The sequence below is a fragment of the Miniopterus schreibersii genome (genome assembly GCF_964146895.1).
Source record: "Miniopterus schreibersii genome assembly, chromosome: 1".
Lineage (NCBI taxonomy): Eukaryota > Metazoa > Chordata > Mammalia > Chiroptera > Miniopteridae > Miniopterus > Miniopterus schreibersii.
The window spans coordinates 200,270,276-200,290,386 of NC_138101.1; the positions used below are offsets into that span (position 1 = coordinate 200,270,276).

Sequence of the window (20,111 nt, forward strand, 5' to 3'; positions counted from 1 at the left end):
GTATTTAAAAAACCCACCTGACGGTCACAACACAAATCAAACTCCAGTTTTATCTAGTTGGATATTTAAACACCTGTGAAGCAACCCACGTACCAGGTAGTTCTCGTCCTGGAAGGCGTAGTGCAACGTGGTGATCCACTGGCAGTCCCCGTTCACCAGCACATCCCGCTCCTCCCGGAAACACGCGGTCTGCAAGGCGTGGGGGAAAGAGGTGAGTCCACCTGAACTACCCTGCAGGGCACAGTCCTGAACAGACGGGTACTCCAGGCTGCAGGCGCCCGGCCTCCCCCGTCACCTGGAACCAGACCCAGGCAGCTATGCCCACTCCTCAGTCACACCTGCGCCAGCTGAAAGGTAGAGCATACCTGTCCCTCCTGCTCCTGCACCCACCCTCCACACCTGCTGTCTCTATGGCCCACACTAGATTCAACCTGCTCATGGGGTGGGGTAAGCAACAGCCTCCCGGCTGGGCCCCTGCCACCCAGCATCGGCTGATCTCTTTACCAGGTCAGCCTCCTGGGGTAGATGGGTGTCTGCCCCTCTGTCACAGGCCTGCAGTTTGGCAGCCTTGTGGTGGGCAGGATGGGCGCACACCTAGCACTGATCTGATGGGTTATCTTTAAGGAATGTGGCTCATTTGCAGGACATTGATGCCCACATCATAACAGGATTCTACTATGACGACCCATGGCTTGAAGCACGTGGGCAGAAGGCTATTTTTTGGCCTCTATGGGTGTTTTTTTAAAAAAAACTTTAATACACGGGTGGCATCTGTATTTAGAAATAACCACAGGCAAGGATGTGGAGAAAAGGGAACCCTCATACACAGTTGTTGGGATTGCAAACTGGTGCAGCCACTATGGAAAACAATACAGAGATTCCTCAGAAAATTAAAAATAGAGCTGCCATATGACTCTGTGATTCCACTTCTTAGTATTTATCCAAAAACCCCCAAAATCATTAATTTGAAACAATATATGCACCCCTATGTTCACCACAGCATTACTTAAAATAGCAAAGACATGGAAGCAACTCAAGTGCCCATCAATAGACACGTGAGCAAAGAAGATGTGGTAGGTATGTGCGATGGAATACTACCCAGCCATGAAAAAGAATGAAAGCTTGCCATTTGCAACAGCATGGATGGGCCTAGAGAGTGTTATGCTCAGTGAAATAAGTCAGAAAGGACAAATGCTACATAATTTCATAAGTGAGTAAACAGGAATGTCCTGTGGACACAGAGAAGGAGCTGCCAGCTGCCAGGGGGAGTGGAGAACGAGAGATGGGAGGAGAAGGAAAGAAGCCAGGAGCAGTTACTGCAGTGAACGGGGTACCTCAGGAGAGCAGAGGGGGAGGTTTAAAAAATGTAAGTAACCAGGTCTTTCGCATAATTATAACAAAACTTCCTTTTTATTGCCTATTTAACGTAAGATTTTCATTCTTTATTTGAAACTTGCACAAATACTAGTGCCCTGATGGAGGCCTGGTGTGGGGGGCACTAGAGTGTGTGCTCCCTGCTCTCTCACCCGAGTCTCATCAGGACCTCTAGAACTTTCTCTCTCGACACGTTTTTCTATCCTGAACTTCTTTAAAAAGCTTTTCTTTCTAAAAGAAATCCTGAGGTAGATGTGTCCTGATCCTACTCATCAGGAACAGACAAGGACTCACATGACCCACTGTCAGCTCACCGCGTGCAGGTGCTCTGGAGCCTCATGCCCCCAGGCCAGTGCCACCCAGACCCGGGGCCCAGGGAGGGGCAGCGGCCAGCTCGGCCCAGGACACTGTTTCCAACGCAGCCACTCCACCCCAGCAACCAACATTCACAACAAAGCCCACTCTTAAACTGGGTGCCAGCACGGCGACCCACACAGGGAAGAGATGTATTATTCAGCAGTTCTGTTTCAACAGTTTTTACTATTTTTTTTATGACCAAGAAAGCTGAGCGAATGGCCAGCCTGGTCTACGAGTTAATCTTACACTGCTCTGCAACTGTTCTGCTGTCACCTCTTACTGACGTCTTGCTTTGTGCCACCAGGTTTAAATTAAACAAGCAATACCCACTCTACATACTCACCATGACATCTGCATAAACAGTACCTAGCATGATAGAGAGAATCACCTCTCCTAACCTTGGGACTCTTATAACTTTTAAAATTTAAACACACACACGCACTCTCCAGAGGTTAACAGGACAAGTGCTATTAAACAGGCTCAGTTGTCTTCCCTCATAAACCAGTCACTCCCATGACAATATACACTTGAATGGAATGTCCTCCCACTGTTTCTTTCCCCCAAACACCTCCCCCAAACTTTCACGGAACAGCAGCTGCATCTTCACATGGAAGAACTGCGCCCCCACAGTGGCAGTGGTCACATGAGGAAGGGCTGCTGGGCTGAGGGGGCGGGAGGTGAGGGGGGAGGGCACAGAGAAGAGACCAGCGGAGCGAGGATGGGCAGAGGCTGTGGGCAGTTCGAGGCTGCGGGAAGACACGGGCTGAAGCAGAGTCCTGGGCCACCCACCCTTGAGCCCAGGTGACTGCAAAATCGATCATTACACAGTCAATCGACATGCACTTATTGAGCAACAAGTGGGCACGAGACCTTGTGCAGGGCACCACAGGAGGGGAGGGAGTGGTGAGGAGGGAGGACAGCCCTTGTGGTTTAGATATGAAAATGGGATGACAGGCATGAGACCCAGGTGGATGAGACCCTGGTGGATGCTGGGGTGAGAATGCCCACCCACAAAGCCCTGACAACCCCAAGCTCAGGAGGGCGATCCCACAGGAACAGTGGCTTGTACTGTTACCTGCCCAAGGCGGCAGCGACCATGGGGAGATGAGAATTTGAGAACAAAAGAGAAAAGGGACACCTAAAGTTACAAAGAGGGTTTAGAAGGATAGGATGTGAGGCTAAAAACCAGAGGAATTTCCAAAAGCAGGGGCAGTTGATTCCAAAGGGAGGGCCCCAGGGCCTGCCCCCAAAGGGCTTGCCTAGCAGCTGTGGCATGAACAGCAGCCCACAAGCCACACAGACAGCGGGCCAGGTGGGACCAGGCACTCAAGGCACTCAGGCCAGAGGAGTCACACAAGAGGATGAGGGCAGATGCTGGCGCAGGTCGGAGAGGTCAAAGCCTGGCAGTGATCGGGAAGCACATCCTTGGAAAGGAAGGCCTCTTGGCTCTGAGGTGGTGGAGGAATGGAGGGTGGTGGTGAATGGAGACAGAAGCAGGGGTGCTGGAGAAAAAGCCTGGGCTCTGGGTGGCCTCACCTGTCTCAGCAGGGGCTGGGTGTGGGGCTGGGGGGAGGGTGCCAGGCATGAGCAGTTGCCACAGGGATGCACACAGAGGTAAGGAAACAGTCATCTACTTTTAATTACAATCTTCATTCCCCCTCTAAGAGGGAACATAAAAACACTTCTGGACCGGCTGGCATGACTCAGAGGTTGAGCATTGACCTAGGATCCAGGAGACTGTGGTTCGATTCCCGGTCAGGGCACAGGCCAGGGTTGTGGGCTCAATCCCCAGTGCAGGGCGTGCAGGAGGCAGCCGATCAATGACTCTCTCATCATTGATGTTTCAACTCTCTTTCTCTCCCTTTCCCTTCCTCTCTCTGAAATTAATAAAGATATATTTTAAAAAACACAACCAAATATTTCTGTACTTAAGTAGGTTCCAAATTCAATCATTCCTTTTGCTTACGGAGCAGAACTGAGGGAAATGCCTGAAATTTCCATGCAGCCTTGCTTCACCCTTACAGTCAACACTTTGGCCCAGACTAGAGCGAGAAACTCAGGCAGGCTGTGGGGGACATGCATGAGCACAATGCAGAGGAGCAGGTACCAGGAGGAGGCTGGCACCTCCATGGCAAGGAGCAGCTCACTCCTGTCAAGGAAGGCAGGCTGGGCTGGGGAGGCCTGTGTTCTCATGCACAACTCTCTGCGTCACACTTGCCTCTGCTCTTTTAAGCATCTCCCACTTGTTGAGGATCTTCATGGCGTAGATTCGTTCAGTGCTCTTCATTTTGACAACAGCAACCTGAAATACAAACGGGGAGTTTCACAAAAGTGCATTTTCATAAAACTACAGTAAAATCTTAGTTGCCTGGAAATGAGCTGTTAAGGAAAAAACAATTTTCTACGTAAATGAGGATTTGTCCTTGTAGGCATCAAAACTTTATTTTAGCACACAGCAACTTGAATGACAGATCACGCCTGCTGGAGTTAAAAACTCCAGTGCTGCCCAGCCGGGCGTGGCTCAGCGGTTGAGCGTCGACCTAAGATCCAGGCGATCGGGGTTCGACTCCCAGTCAGGGCACATGCCCTGGTTGCAGGCTCAATCCCCGGTCGGGGGTGTGCAGGAGGCGGCCGATCAATGACTCTCTCATCATTGATGTTTCTATCTCTCCCTCTCCTTTCCTCTCTCTGAAATCAATAAAGATATAATTAAAACAAAAAAACAAAAACAAAACTCCAGTGCTGAGCACTAGGTGCCATAGGGGGGTTCACTGTCCTCTACTTTGGGATGTGTCTGGAGAATTTCATAATAAAACTTTAAAAATTCATCGATGGCTCCCAGGCTCCATTCCCTGCACTCACGGGCACCATCCGCATGCTCATGCTGACGCTCAGGTACCTTCCTCTCCCTTACCTCTCATTAACATGCTCAGAATGGCGCTAGACACATAGACTCAGCATATTGGCTGCCAGCCATATTCTTCAAAGTACAACTCACATGCACCTCTTCCAGGAAGTCCCCTTGGACCAGGAAGTCAAGGACTCAGACTGCCAGGTGGCCGGAGCAGGTGAGGAGCGCCGTGTGCAGAGCCCAGGCCGAGGACCCAGGGAGGGCTGACTAGGGTGCTGAAGGGGGGGGGGGCATACAGAGAAGGCGGCAAAGCCTGAGAGGGAGCAAAGGAAAGGAGAGAACCCGAGGGCTCTGCACAGCCTGGGCGAGGACATGTTTCTCCTAATCTGGAGGAATGTGGAGGGTAATCACTGTTGCCTTCTTTGAAATTCAGAAAACTGAGTTTTGTATCAAGTTCTTTGGCAAAAAAAAAAAAAAAAAAAAAAGCACTTAAATAACTAACTATAAATGATCTGGGCACAACGGCACAACGGTGTTCTCTCCCTCTTTCCTTCTCCCTCCTAAAGGGGCTGCTCGCTGGCACCAGTGTCTCCCCCACCCCTCTGGATACTCGTCCCTCACTGCGCAGCCCCCAAGGTGGGCACAGCTCCCGGGCAAGGACAACAATCAGAGTAAGTACAGGCTGAACTGAGTCAGGTCTGATTTCAACAGGCTTTCTCTTTCGTTTCACTAAACAACAAAAACCACACCTTACATAACTACCTGTAGCTCAGAGATCTGTTGTGTCCATCCATGTAGAACTCTACTTTTCCTGTGGTTCCTTTACACTAAGCTCCCTGCTGGTGACATCAGGAGAGCAGCTGCCGGGGGACCAGCGGGGCTCACAGGAGGAGGGGGTCTGGAAAGCAACAGCAGGGAACCTTCTAGTGTAGGAGTGGGAAACCTTTTTTCTGCCAACGGCCATTTGGATATTTATAACATCATCTGAAGGCCATACAAAATTATCAACTTAAAATTTTGCTATGAAAAAAGCTCCTAGATTTATTGAATTTCAATTCCCACCTGTGGCTGCCTTGGCAGGGCCAGACCAAATGATTTCACTGGATGTTCCCCATACCTGATGTAGGGGATTAGAAATGCTCTATATCAATCAGGTTACACAGGTGTAGACTTCTGCCATAACTCAGAATGTCCACTTAGAGCTGGGCATTTTTTGTGATTATACTTTAGTATTAAAATACCAAACACAGAGAAACCTCCATGTCCCATCCTAGCCCACAGTAAGCTGCACTTGGCTGAGGAATATTGGACCCAGGGTAGTTCCGAGGTGAACCTGGAGATCGGTCAGCCTGGGGTGGGCATGGGAAAAGCTGCCAACCCAGAGGACAAGACTGCCTGCCACCAAACAGCCACCAGTGGTGCTGTTTCCCCTCCCACCACCCCTGGATGAGACTAACTCTTAGGGTTGGGGGATAGAGAAGAGGAGCTGGAAGGTAGGGGTGGGGTGGGGGGAGCAAGGTATGAGGTCAAGAGATGGGGGGATGTCAGAGGACTGGGGGCCAGGGTCTGGTCAGAGACCAGGGCAGTTTCCAGGGGAGAAATGAGGCACAGCACATGCTGTCCCACCCCCCAGGCAGGCTGTCTCAGAGGAGTATTATTCTGTGTTCTGCAGAAGCCTGCAGGTACAGCAGGGCCATTGTGTGTCTGTGGCAGGAGAATCAGCAGTGGTGAGATGTTTTCTAAGACAGATGACAAGCCTGTTTCAACTCAGAAGTCATGAAATGCTCCACAGCAAAGACCTGCTCTCATGAAACTGCTGTTCACTTTCTTCCCATGTGCACAACACAAAACACCTGCACAGCCAGTGCCACCTCACGTCTGCTCACACCAAGGGCTCCCTTGAGCAGGGCACGTGCGTGGCTGCCACGGGACACGGGGCCTCAGTCCTGGGCCTTGAGAACAGAAGCCGAAACCTGAGTACAGGAGTTAATACGCTCAGAGTGTGAGAGGCGAGCTCTGAGGTGGCTACCTGTAAACCTGTTCTCATCTGCCGAGGGCACCTGCACCCCTGCCAGAGAGGCTATGGGCAGAGCCGGGGAGGAGAGCGCCACCTGCAGAGGCCACAACTCCATCACAGCCACACACCCAGGGCAGGACGGACATTCGCCCATCATGAGGGGAGGCGGCCAGCGCTGGACAAGCTGCCCTCTCCCTAATGCCAGGCAGTGGGACACATGGCCGGCACAGACTGATGGCAGCGGCCACATATAATGAGAATGACCATATATTACCCTCTGTGCATGTTCAAGAAAATTCTCAATTAACAAATGGATTTTTAAAAACTTACTAGTCTGTAAGAAACTGTTTTGGCCAGAACGTTATTCAAGGTAATTAATTCATCAGTCACAAGCTTTCCTTTTCACTTTTCTCTCCTCATTTCCACTGTTCAGGTTTTGTCCAAGCATTCTCCCAATGCTACCAACAATCACCTCACCCCAAAATCCATAGGAGGTCCCTGAGATGTGAGATGTGGTTTTGGCAATCTATGCAAAGTTAGCAGAATGGGGTGTATCTTACCTCACCGAAAGCACCCCTTCCGATCACTTTAATTATTTCAAAGTCTTCTCGATGAAGCTGCATTTCCTTCACCAGCTGCGTAAAAGGTTTAGCTGTAAATTTAAAAAGGCAAAATTAACAACTTACTCTAGTAAGTTATATTATATGAAAATTTAATTGATTGGGGGTATTTCAGTAAGTTATACTTGTTATAGAAAAAATGTTTACTTTTTAAATAAATATTTTTTAAAACATTTAACATCTGTAAAGTGAGCATTTATGCTAAATTAATGTGGGTGGGTCCGGCCAGGCGTGGCTCAGCGGTTGAGCGTCGACCTAGGATCCAGGCGATCGGGGTTCGATTCCCAGTCAGGGCACATGCCCGGGTTGCGGGCTGCAGCCCATCAATGACTCTCTCATCATTGATGTTTCTATCTCTCTCTCTCTCCCTCCTCCCTTCCTCTCTCTGAAATCAATAAAGATACATTTTAAAAAATAATAATAATAAAATAAATTAATGTGGGTGGTTTATCATTAGCACCTACACGTCAACACCTATTATAACAAATACTGTCATAGCAGAGACCCTGGTAAAAGTCATGAGAGGTAAGCGCCACCTGTCAACTGCTACCTGAGAAGCTGACAGATGCTCCTGCCTGTTCTGTAGCAGCTACGACTGATGTGCTCACCAGGTGAGTGAGCTCTAAGCTCACCTGTTGGCCCCAGGCAGCTGGGGGAGCACAGGAGGCTCCCCTGGAAAACATAAGGGACTGGGCTTGACAGTCATGTGGTGCCTCCCATGGGAACCCCACTTCACACTGTGCTCATGTGCTCCCCACAGCCCCCCAAGATTAATTCCATTATTACCCTTATTTAGGGAGGAGAGGAACGGAGCGAGGTTTCTTAGAGGACGCACTAGGCTAAACAGCGTCCCCCCCCACCCCCTCCTGCCACACCCTGCCCCCCCCCCCCCCGAGAGCTGTGAGTGCCTTATCTGGAGTGGGGCCAGGCAGGTGTACTCGAGTTTCGAGAGGAGGACACACGGGGATGGAGAGAGCCCTAAATCCAACTTGAATGCTGTCCCTATAAAAAGAGAGGACTTGGACACAGATGGAAAGGCGACGGGAAGATGGAGGCCTACATCAGAGCGGCTCAGGTACCAGCCAGGAACACCAAGGCTGGCTGCTGGGGGGACCAAAGTTTTGCCATCCCAAAACATGCCTTTTAGGGTATTGACTTTAAACTGATTATTAAGAAACACAAGACTCAGAAAGATCCCTTGGCCCTTTCCCGTTACCTGCCTAAAGGAACTCAGATAGAAGAACCTGCTTACAGGAAGGGGCATCACCTGAACAGTGGTCTGAACTGAGCATGGCCGCAGGGAGAAGTCCGGCACAGCCTGGCTGCTAACTCCCATGTCCCACTGTTTCTGGCGGCCCAGCTAGAATCTGGTTATCAGTCTGCTCTTTCTCCTCTACCTGTGAATTACCTGCTTTCCCTCTGACATCCCAGACCCCTGCCTCCCTCTCCTTAGTCCAGAAAGGCTCGTAAACCTCATGCCCAGTGCAGCTTCGGGTCTCAGTTTCCCGGCACCCACACATGGGCATCCGGGATAAATGCTGGACATTTTCTCCTGTGAATCATCTCCTGTGAATTTGGTTATCAGCCCAGCAGAGTAACTTAGAATATGGCAAGAACATTATTTTTGTGCCCCACACTGCTACCCCAGAAACTGGAAGAGACAGGGAAGACTCCTTCCCTGGAGCCTTCAGAGGGAAGCAGGCCCTGTGCACATCTTGACTTTGGACTTCTGGCCTCTAGAACTGTGAGGAAAAAAGCTCTGTCCTTGTAAGCCCCTGGCTTGTGCTAATTTGTCACAGTAGCCCCAGGAAACTACCGCAGAGAGTCTGTGTAACTTCCTTCCAGGAGCCTGGAGCAAGTGTCAGAGCTGGGACCATAAGCCACACACTTGGACTCCAGGCCACAGTCCACCCTCCCTCAGCCCAGCACCCATTCAGTTAACTGCCTCTCCTACACCTGTTCCTACTTTCACCTTCGGGCCTAGATCCATGTGTTTTACGCTCACTTCTACTTTTTCTATACAGTTCTTTTTCAAATCCTCCACTACTACTGTTTTGCAAAACGTTCCCATTGGGGGAAACTGGGCAAAGTGTACAGGGGCTCTTTCTGTGTTGCTTTCTTACATCAACATCTGCATTTTCTCCAAAAAACATGCCTGCCATCTGACACTTTCTGGGATTCTAATTGAGCCCCATATTTATTATTAACCTAACTCTATATTGTTTCCCCTTAAATAGTTGCCTAAGACCACAAGGTCTGATCCCCACGGCTCACTGATCACTCCAACACCTGCCAGAGCCCAAAAGGTTCTCAGTGCCCATCGACGATGAATTACTGCCAATCGCTATAAATGCCCATCAGCACAGAGATCAGAAAACAGAACACAAAGGCCCTGAATTATTTTTAAAGGCGATGGTGAAAAAAAAAAAAGACAACAAAAACCACCTTGAGCTAGAACTTAAATGTCATCTATGATTCATTTTTCTTTCTTTCAAATGTCACCAAAAATAACCATTCCCAAAATTCCTACCGGAAATGTGTTAACGGCCACTGAGGACCACAACCTCCCTTGGTATCTTCTGGGAGAGCCAAGTGGTACCTTTCACTTTACCGTGAAAAAAAACAATCCCAACTAATCTGACGTGTCCTATTTCTCCACCAGAGAGTGTGTCTGGGAAGGAAAGAGCCCAACCAGCAATGAGTGCTCTCGCTGTAGACACACTCACTCTTGCAGGGTCCAACACAATACTCCGGACACTCCCACAAAACCCTAAAGATTCAGGGCAGATGCAGGAAGCCAGAGTCAGGATGGACCAAGGGAAGGGTTGGAATTTCTGACACTCTGCAAAGGGCTTCGTGCTGCTGGAACTCCAACCTCTGAGGGTTGGGTGCTACAGCGGGTTGGGCCCATGGAGCTGAGAGGTTGTGCCAGCCAGCTGAGGCCAGGGCCCCTGCAAGTGAGGGAAACTGTCAAACTGGGATCAGCCACCCACCACTAGAAAGTACCTTGCTGTCACTCAAAGGGAGGGGGAGCAGGCAGGAAGCCCCAAGTCCCTTCTCCCTCCTCCAGGCCCCTCCGGTCTTTCCTCAACACCACCTTTAGGGGAAGTCCAAAGGGGGTGATGCAGGGGTGGGGAGGACATCCATGCTGGGGCACAGGGTGAGAGTGGGGTGGGAGGCCTGTCACCTACAGGAGGATTAATCCAGAAAGTAAACAGATTCCAGGAGCTGGAAGCCAGGTTCCTGGCTGTCAGAGGCAGGAGTAACGGAGGAGGGAGCAGAAACCCCAGGCACTAGATCAGAACTGGAGGCAGCGGTGTAAGCTCAGGGTGTTCAATATATGTGACACACAACACCAGACATAAATGGTGCATCCATGCAGAGTGCAGCTCTGCCCACGGAGAGGGCCGGAGGCAGCAACACCCCAGCAACAAGTGTATCTAGTGTTAGATCTCAGTTTCGAAATACCAGCTGCAGCAAAGAAACCAGGACTCCTAGCAGCTCCAGAGCTGGGTCAGGAGCACAAGGTGAGCCTTGTGCGGAAACTAAGAAAGTGCTCAAAGACAACGGTGAGTCCACGTAAGTACTAACAGACACAGGCTATAACCCACTAGGTACACTGGGAAACCAGGAGTCCACAGCGACGTTAGTAAGTTAATACATTTAAAAACTGGTGAGAAATGGGATAGTTCTATAGTTTCAAAGTACACCCCAACAAAACCCTTCCAGATCATACAGGGAAGTGACTACAGTGCAGCATGGCAGACACAACCCAAAATCAAGTGGTCAGAGCAAAGGTCATCCGTTATGTGACAGAGAGAAGGCGTACGTCACCTGCCGCAGTTACATAACCTGGAGTTAGTCATGAGGAAACAGAAGGCACACCTAACTTGAGGGAACATTCTACAAAATGACCAGCCTGCAACATTCATCTGTTCACGTTCACAAGTCAGGGGAAGACTAAGGACCTGTTCACAGAGAAAGGACCTGGAGAGGAAGGAAGGGGGTTAGAGTACTGGGCAGTTTGAAGAGTATAAGGTGGCAACATATCAGTGTTAAACTCCTGATTCTGGAGGTTACAGAGAGCCTGGTCTTCAGGAAATGCACCAAATTATTCAAGGGTGAGGGGTGTGGTATAAGCAACTCACTCTCAAATAGCTGGGGGAGGAGATCTTTGTATTGGTATTTCCAACTTTTCTATGCTTGTAACTGTTTCAAACATTTTAAACATCTTTTAAGATCATCTATTGCACCCTGGCTGGTGTAGCTCAGCGTCCTGGGCTGCAGGTTCTATCCCCGGTCCCAGGGCGCATGCAGGAGGCAACCAATTGATGTTTCTCTCTCTCCCCCTCCCTCCCACTCTCTCTAAAAATTAATGAAAAGATATCCCCAGGTGAGGATTAAAAAACAACAACAACAAGATGACCTGATGCCACTTGGGGACAGGCAGTGGAGGGCAAGTGTGGGACCAGCTGCCTCCCCGGGGGGCTCAGGAAATGGCTGCAGTGGGGCCTGGAGTGAGGAAGGGCCGCACCCAGGCCAGGCTGAAGTCTGGTCGCCTGCAAAACGGGGTGAAGCAAAGCAAAGGCCCGAGGACAGGCTGGTGCCTAGCCTGGGTGCCTTTACTCAAGTGGGAAAGACCCAGGGAGGAGTGATGGAGAAACGGAAGCAAAACGCATCTCAGCGGCTGCTACAGAGCCTCGGGGAAGGGGCCAAACTGTTTTTTCTCATTAGACTCTACTGCTCCTTCGCATTTCAAACAAGTAACACCACAGAGGCAGCCCGGCGGCGGGAGAGGTGAGGGTGTGGCGGGGCTGACTGGGGGGAAGCAGAGCCCCGCCTTTTCAACCATTCGGTCTCGATGGTCCCTCACGGATGTCAACCAGCGTCCGGACGCCTGAGAATACGATGGCCCAGGCAACAGTGTGAACTACAGCCACTGGGAGCAGCATCACTGCCACACATCCGGAGCATGCAGGATGGACACAAAACCACGACAACCGCAGCACCGGCAGGCTTCATTTTTTTTTTTAAATATGTCTTTATTGACTTCAGAGAGAGAGGAAGGGAGAGGGAGAGAGAGAGATAGAAACATCAATGACGAGAGAGTCACTGATCGGCTGCCTCCTGCACGCCACCCAACTGAGGATCGAGCCCGCAGCCCGGGCATGCGCCCCGACCGGGAATTGAACCGCGGTCTCCTGGGTCCTAGGCTGATGCTCACCCACTGAGCCACGCCCGGCTGGGCGAGGCTTCACTTTAAATACCATCTGCACCAAGGTCTCCTGGCAGACAGACTGCAGGCAGCTTGAAGAAAGAGACCAGCTGAACTGACTGAGATTAAGTCTGATTCTCATAGTGATCATGAACTTGTGGGCTGTGAAGTAATTTAGAAAGTTCCTTCTTCTTCCTTTAGCCATTAGACAGCTAAACTTTTATTAGGAGAAATTTGTCCTAATCTCTTCCTTCCTCCACAACCCAAGCCTGTCCCCTACAGAACATCTCCTGACGCCCTAAAAGTCATGAATCGATCACCCAGGGCAGCCCTGGCAAAGGAGACCCACCATGAGGAGAAGCAGGGAAGACCTCTGCCGGGAGAGCCGGGCAGGAGTAGGGTCTCTGGCTGAAAGACAGAAAACCACTGTGGAATGAGAACCTGATGCCTCCTTTGGTTTATCAGGAGAGGAAATAAGACCAGCCAGCTGGAGTGCCCAGGGAGGGGCAGTCAGAGGAAAGAGGACTGTGTCCCAGGGCAGCAGCACTGGAAGGCAGCCGGGGAATCCCTCTGGGCCCTTCCCCAGTGCATGCCAGCAGCCCCTCTGGGCTGACCTACACTGCTCACCCCTGTCACCCAGTCTTCACTGTGTTGGGCTCAGCCACTCTGTGGTCATAAACTGAAGACCGTCTTACAGATGATCCAGATCAAACAACACACTTACCAAGGAAGAAACAGGCTCTAAAGGCCAAGTGCCATGCAGAGGAGACAGGGACAGATCTCCCTCCTCTGTGAACAGCCAGCTCCACCCCACAGCGTGGGTCTCCACTCCTAGGAAGTCCTCCTCTGGCCCCATCACAAGACAACAATACAGAGACCTGCTGCTGCCCAGAGCACTAGCCCCACGGTGAGTAAGGTGCAGTCACAGGGCATCTGGGAGGCACCCATAGGTGGTGCAAGAAGTCCTGAGGCTGGCGGCTGGGAGGCCAGGAGTATGCCCAGGTGCTGCATACCTGATCTCTTGTACAGGGAGGAGGGAGCCAGGGCAGCACCCCAAGGACCCGAGACAGAACAACCAAACAGACAGGGCACAAGCTCAATGCCCACTGGGCACCGTAGCTTAACCCCCATGAGAACTGGACAACAGGGCAGAGCCGAGAGCCGGGCTGGTCTAGTGTGGGCTGGAAAAGCAGCCACTTTTCTGCAGGTACCAGCTTGGAACAAGATTCTAGTTCCAAAACCTCTTCGCCACTCAAACTGCTGATGCCCCCACAGAAGGTTAGCCGATCACCCAGGTTTTGGAAAATGTGTTTAAATTACACTGAATGGGTTTGGTTTGTTTATAACTAAGATCCTTTGTTAAATGACAGAACACGGCCCTTCCAGGGTGTCAGCCACAAACCCTCCTTGTTAGGAATCACTGTCTGAGAAAGTGGAATCTCCCAAGAAGCCCTGTGAACTACCAAACAAGGCTCTCCAGATGTGAGCTCTTCCACACAGCTGGCAATGAGGACCACGCCACGTGCCAGGTGAGCAAACGCCCCATTTCCCAGACGTAACATAGGATTCTGGAGGCTGGAAGGGCAGCCCTCTGATCATGCTCTGACTCACCGGACTCACAGGAAAGTTCAAACCGAGTCGTGAGAAGCCTTCTAAGAGGGCGGGTGGGGAAGTCACACAGGAAAGACCTCATTCCAGCAGGCTACTGTCACAGGAGTGCACTGCCCGCCCGCCCTGCTCCCCGGGCTCTGTCCAAAGCAGTTTCGGGCCTGACTCTGGGCAGCCACACATCCTTCATCTCTGCTTTCTCTCTCCAGTTCATCCCTGACCCTCACCTCCTTCCCATTGGTCCATCTCGCTTTGTCATTGCTGAAATGACATCCCATGGCCACCTAGAAACGTGTCTCCTGCCTGAAGCGGTACCCCAGGTCTCGGGTCCCTACAGGGCACCCTCCTTTGGGATTCCTGCTGAAGCAGAGCCTACGCAAAGTGAGTGACCTTCACAACATAGGCCTCTTTTCTAAAGCTGGCTCCCTGCTGCTGAGAATACCAACATGTGCAAGTTAAAAACACACAACAAAGTGCACGCTGGAGCGATGTGCGGGGCAGAGCCAGCAGTCATGTGTGCAAGTCACAGGGATGCACAAAGGCACAGAGTGGGAGCCTGCACCATGAGACAGCCAGCTTCCAGGCCACTTCTCCGTGAGTCCAGAAGCATCCCACCCACGTACATACTAAATTTAAAAAACAGGACAGCAAAGGTACAGAATGAGCATGGGTTATGAAATGGGGGGAGGGTAAAGCTCCCCAAGACCACTGTGCATTACTAAGTAGAAGGCACATCCTTGTGGTCAGGCAAACTGTGGGACCAGTGTTCAATCCACACACCACGGGGCCACTGCACCACCCAGCAGGTGTACCCGCCTCTCTAGGCTGGCTCTTCAACTGCTCACTGGGGTAACAGGGCTTATCCAAGAAGACACTCGGAGTGTTAAATCAGAGGATCCCACAATACATACAGCACTGTGCCCAGCACGTAGTAAGTTCTCACTAAACAGAGCTATTGCCATTATTACTAGGTGACATTCTGCTTTCTAACTGCTTATTTTAGCATTATTTATATGTCACAGTTAACAATGAGTAAACAAACTGTATCACCAAAATTACCCTAGAGTCCAGCTAAATCAGCAACCAGGAAGGTACACGTGCTCCACACAAGTCCTACCAGGCAGGTTACACAGGGATATAAGCACCCAAAGTCCCACATAGCCCTGGAAGGGGGCAAAACACAGCCCACGAGCAAGCCTCACACAGCAAGGCTCCTGCACCTGCAGGTGAGGGGAGGCAGGGAAATTTACCTGCAGACCCCAAACCACCATGTCGGTCTCCAGCCCGTACCCCCTTCCCCCCAAAGCGAGCATCACTGCCCAACTTAAACCAGCATTTCCACGACACCCGCCACACATCAGAGAGCGGCCACGACTGTGGAGGGGATGGAAGGAAGCGTCCTCTGGTCCTTCTGATGACCTTGCATTTCGACACACATGGCTACTTTCTTCCGTGGCATCCAGTCTAGAATTTCCGTATTAATGTGAAACAGGAAGGTCAATTGAAACGAAACTCCTGCCTCAGGCAGACTGACGGGCACTGTGGCCAGGCCTTGGAGCTGCTGTCTGCATCCCCAGCGTGCAAGCTGGAGACACACAGGAAAGGGCCCAAAAGATATGTCACCCTACTGCTTCTGGGAAAATGGGACAGAAACCTTTTGAAAGATTCGTATTTTTTTCTGTAGTTAAGTAGAGTTTTCGATAGAAAAGTTTTAGATCTCTATTTTGTTCGTTGGACCTCATTTTAATAAGACAGGTCCAAGGCAAGGCCTACTCGGAGCACAAAGCCCTAAACCACTAACTTAGAGCATTTCCTAGCACAAATGCTCCTGAAACCAGCATAGCACTGAGTGGCCACCAGTGGCAGCCACGAGTCTGCATAGACATATGGTGCTGCTGGCCGCCACCCAGACATCCTACTGGGGTGGCTCTAGCATTGCTTTGTAAGAAAACCATGGATCTGCGTCCTGGTCACACAGCTTCTTGACCCCAGGTCTGTGTCTTTTCAGGGCACTGGAGTCGGGTTTCCGGGGACAGGCTGGGTATGCTGTCTCACCTTTCTGCGGCCTTAGATAATACATCGAGGAAAAACAAGGCATCAGCTACCAGCTTAGAAAGCTCGAGGGCCTTATTGGCAGGGTCACTTCTAGTAACCTTCCCCTACAAGGTCATTCAAGGTACCTCTTGCTCTTGGGGTTACACTTGCCAAGACAGAGACAAGAATAGAACTATTACATGGGCCAGGTACAGAAACTCACCAGGGCAGGAAGCCCTGGGTGCCTAGAAGGGGCAAAACTGGGAAAACAAGAACTTTGTCCCAAGGTAACCTGTTCTCCCCCAGCATACAGTTGGTCATGTGGTGTAGACCCCCTGAGCCTTCCTCCCTAAAGATATCATCTAGGCCTCAGTTGTATTTCAGCTCCAGGCAAAACCAGAGAAGTGGCTGCAGACCCCCTACATTGACTAATGACCCCCTGCCCTGGCACTGACCAATCCGTGGAGACCACGACCCTGAAAAAGCACACCTGGAAAGCTGATGAATGTTCTATTGAGACCCTCCCCTGAGACCTCACCTAACATTTTCAACTGCAAGAAAGAGAGAAACTCAGGACAAAGGACCCAGCAAGTGATCCCCACCAGGGAAGCATACCAGTGCCATTTCCTTCCCCCTTGTTCCCTGCGAGGGGACCCCGCAAGACTTACAACCAGGGGAGCAATGGGCAGTGGCAGCTGATCCCGGGCTTACCCCTAGAGCAGCCTAGCCTGGGCTCTCCTGTTGCTGCTTCTGTGCACCTTCCTTGTTTCCCTGTCCCAAGTATGTTTTCCCTGCCATCATGGACCCAATATCCCTTGTCTCCATGCTGTGTAGCCCTCCCCTTTGGATTTCCCCATCCCCAAGCCTCTTTTTCTTAAATAAATTCAATTTTTCTTTATCTACCATCTGCGATGGCTATTTTGCTGCCTGCACACCATCACAGACCTTAACCTTTCAAAAACGTTTTAGGTTTCTGCCACCCTCTAATGTACCCCATTCCAAAATTTAACTCAGAAAAGTGGTAATTTAATATGTGTACGTCTCTCACTTAGGTTTTCACCTAGAAGCAGCAGCCACTGTGCAGTGAAAGGCTGGGCCAACTACTTCCCCTTCTCACCTGGAGCCACCACAGCGTCCTGTTCCTTCCACACTGCTCCGCTTCCTAGGCCTTTCGACCCTCTGTACCTTTCCTTCCAGCTGTGTCTCCTGCGCCCTCCTTCACCTACACCGCTCTTCAACCATGGGGCTGGCCGCCAATCCTGTGCTACCCACATGTGGCCCACCACTGGCCCACTGCTGGCCACAGGCAGTAGCTGGCAGGCGCCTTCTGCTGTAAGCAGTGTCCTCCCATGGGCACCCTCTGCTCTGTCCCAGTTACTTCTCAGGCTTGTGGGAGGGGCCCTGCCTTCTGATTCATCCATTCAGAACACCCTGCAGGATCGGAGAAATGAGGCCAGCAGTCCAAACCCAACTCGATCCCTCTTTCCTGAGGAGAGGCCACATGAAGGACCCACCACAGGCTGCTCCCTGCCCCTCAGGGTCCTCCTGCTGTGACAGAGGGCAGGGACAGAAACACACTTAGTACTGCACACGGATGAGCAAGGTAAGAGCTATAAAGAATCTAAAGAAACAGCTGTTTGGGTGGGATTTTATCCCAATACAGCTATTAAGAGAGAGAGAAAAGAAACCAACTATGAGGGTACAAGGAAGGGAACATCACTTTTGTTTTATTTTTAAGGGGGATGTGGAGGAGAGACAGAGGCAAAAACCAGTAAGAGCCCAATCAGCCCTGCAACTCTGCTGTGTGTGAGGTAAGATGGTGTGCATGTGAGAGTGTGTGTGTGTGCGTGCATGCCCAAACATTTCCAGCCAGGGTGCTTTAGAAAGCAGCAGCTTGCACAGAAGCATGGCGAAGGGAATCGCAGAACGTCCAGAAGACAGAAGGTCTGGCCTGGCTGCAAGGTAAGTTACACACAGGGACACAGAGAAAGGTCGGGCTGAGGAAGCAGGACAGCGGACACGGACACAGGCACAGCCCCTGTGCCTCCCCTCGGAGGGCGGCCACCGCGAACAGCTCAAGGATCTGTGCCGGGGGTGACATGCTGGCTGAAGTCTGAGCTGCTGAATAAACGATTAAGTGAGGTGGTGTGAAAGCTCTTCATGAACTGCAACACTGTAACACTGTGAAAATGCTCCTGTCACTCCCGCAGTGACTACCACCTAATCTGTAAGTGTCTAAGAGGCTTTATTTACAGGCTCTAAAGCAGGTCGGAATCAATGAAATGCTTATTAAGCATCTATTTTTTGCCAGGAACTGTTCTAAGGCAGTAGGGATAGGTTTGTGAACAAACAAAAATCCATGCCTTCATGGAGCTCACATGCTAGTGGAGGTAAGACAGAAAAGAAACAAAATGTATATGGAACAAGTACATTCTACAGAAAATAATAAACCCTTTGGATTAAAAAAAAAATCAGGGAAACTGCAACTGTGGTGGGGCAGGAGGACAGCTACTTTCCTGGGCACTAGTGGTCTGGACAGAAGCCGTGGAGGTGGTGGGAACGGTGAGATTCTGACTCTATTTTGAAGGTGGAGCCAACAGGACTTCCTGCAGGACTGGACATGCAGGGTGAGATGACCCATGCCGCGGCGGCGCTGGCCCAAGCAACCCCCAAGCAACCAGAGGATGAAGCTGCCCACAAGTGAGACGGGAAGCAGGATGGAGCCGACCTCAGGGGGCAGCCGGATATTAGGGTGTGGACTCCACAGAGGAGCCTGGCTCAAGCTGTGGATTTGGGGCACTAGGCATACAGCTGGTATCAGAATCACAAGCCTGGATGTGATCCACAGGAAGTTAGCAGGGCTAGAGGAGGGACCAAGGACTGAACCTGGGAGCTCCGCTACGGAGGCTGGGAGAACACGAGGACACAGTGGAGCCTCGACGGGCATCCACCTTGGACGCAGGCAGCCAGGGTTCATCCTGAAGGCAGTGAGGACCGAGAACTGACTACTGGTTTTGCCCCGTGGATACTACAGTGGCTTGGCAAGAGCAGCAGTTTTCAGGGTGTGGTGGGGGACAAAAGTCCAATCAGCTGAGCTTGAGAAAGGGAGAGTGGAGACAGCAAGAACAGACAACTCTGAAGAGTTTTGCAGCTAAAAAAAAAAAAAAAGTTTTGTTAAAAAACATCATCATCTTGGAATGACGGTAAAATCAATCCCTCCAAACCTGTGCTCACATCTCACGGGTTGACTAACCAAGCCAAAGATGGGAAAGACAGGTATGAGTGCTACTCACATCACAGGTTACAAGCAAAAAGTTCATTTTCACTGGCCTAGATGCTAACAACAAACCAATTCTAAGGTTACAAAATAAACGCCCCAAGGTTCAATGAGCCGTCCACAGAACACAGCCCTTTCCCTAAATGAACGGCGACAGCACTCGCCGTGTGCATGGCTACGTCCTGTAACTCAGAGCTGTCTCCTGGGACGGCCACCCACCTGCACCGGGCTCCTTCCACATGTACCCAAGCTGGCTCTTATGGCTCTATTTGGGGGGGAGTAGAAATTAATGATTTTTACTCACTGGTTTTTCTTTAGTTTTTCCTGATCTTTCTCTACTGAATTTTGAGTAAAAACTTTCATTTTAATAAAGAAAATACATTTATAAACACAGAGGCTACTTCTATATACATGTTTTGATGGTACACAGACTGCACAGATTGCACTCTCACAGCCACTCTAGCGATGGTTTTCTAATTCCGAATCTGACTTGTTAACTAGATACGCATCTAAGTAGCTTAGTAACTGACCACATTTACACTCCACGTTCTGTTTAGTTACTTTTAAGACAAAAAGCAGTACACTGTGCTGGGCACTCTAAGGTTCCAGATGACACCGCGGGTCAGCTGGGCAGGACCCCGTGACCACTGAGAGTGGGACACCCCAGCCCGTCACCAAAAAGAGGGCAAGGAGATGAGCCCAGCAGTGGGCCTGCAGCAGGGCGGGACTCAGGGAAGGAGCCCTCACCCCAGCCCTCG

At 50.8% G+C, this 20,111-nt stretch overlaps 1 protein-coding gene across 1 annotated transcript in view; it reads right to left on the reverse strand.

Moving 5' to 3' along the window:
* The window catches only part of CDC42BPB (CDC42 binding protein kinase beta), a 79,711-nt gene that overhangs the window by 37,278 nt on the left and 22,322 nt on the right, over positions 1–20,111 (reverse strand). The window contains exons 2-4 of the mRNA XM_081129623.1: positions 7,160–7,251; positions 3,950–4,033; positions 94–189 (exon numbers count right to left, since the gene is read on the reverse strand). Coding sequence (XP_080985749.1) covers positions 94–189; positions 3,950–4,033; positions 7,160–7,251 — 272 coding nt within the window. The remainder of the gene's footprint in view (positions 1–93; positions 190–3,949; positions 4,034–7,159; positions 7,252–20,111) is intronic.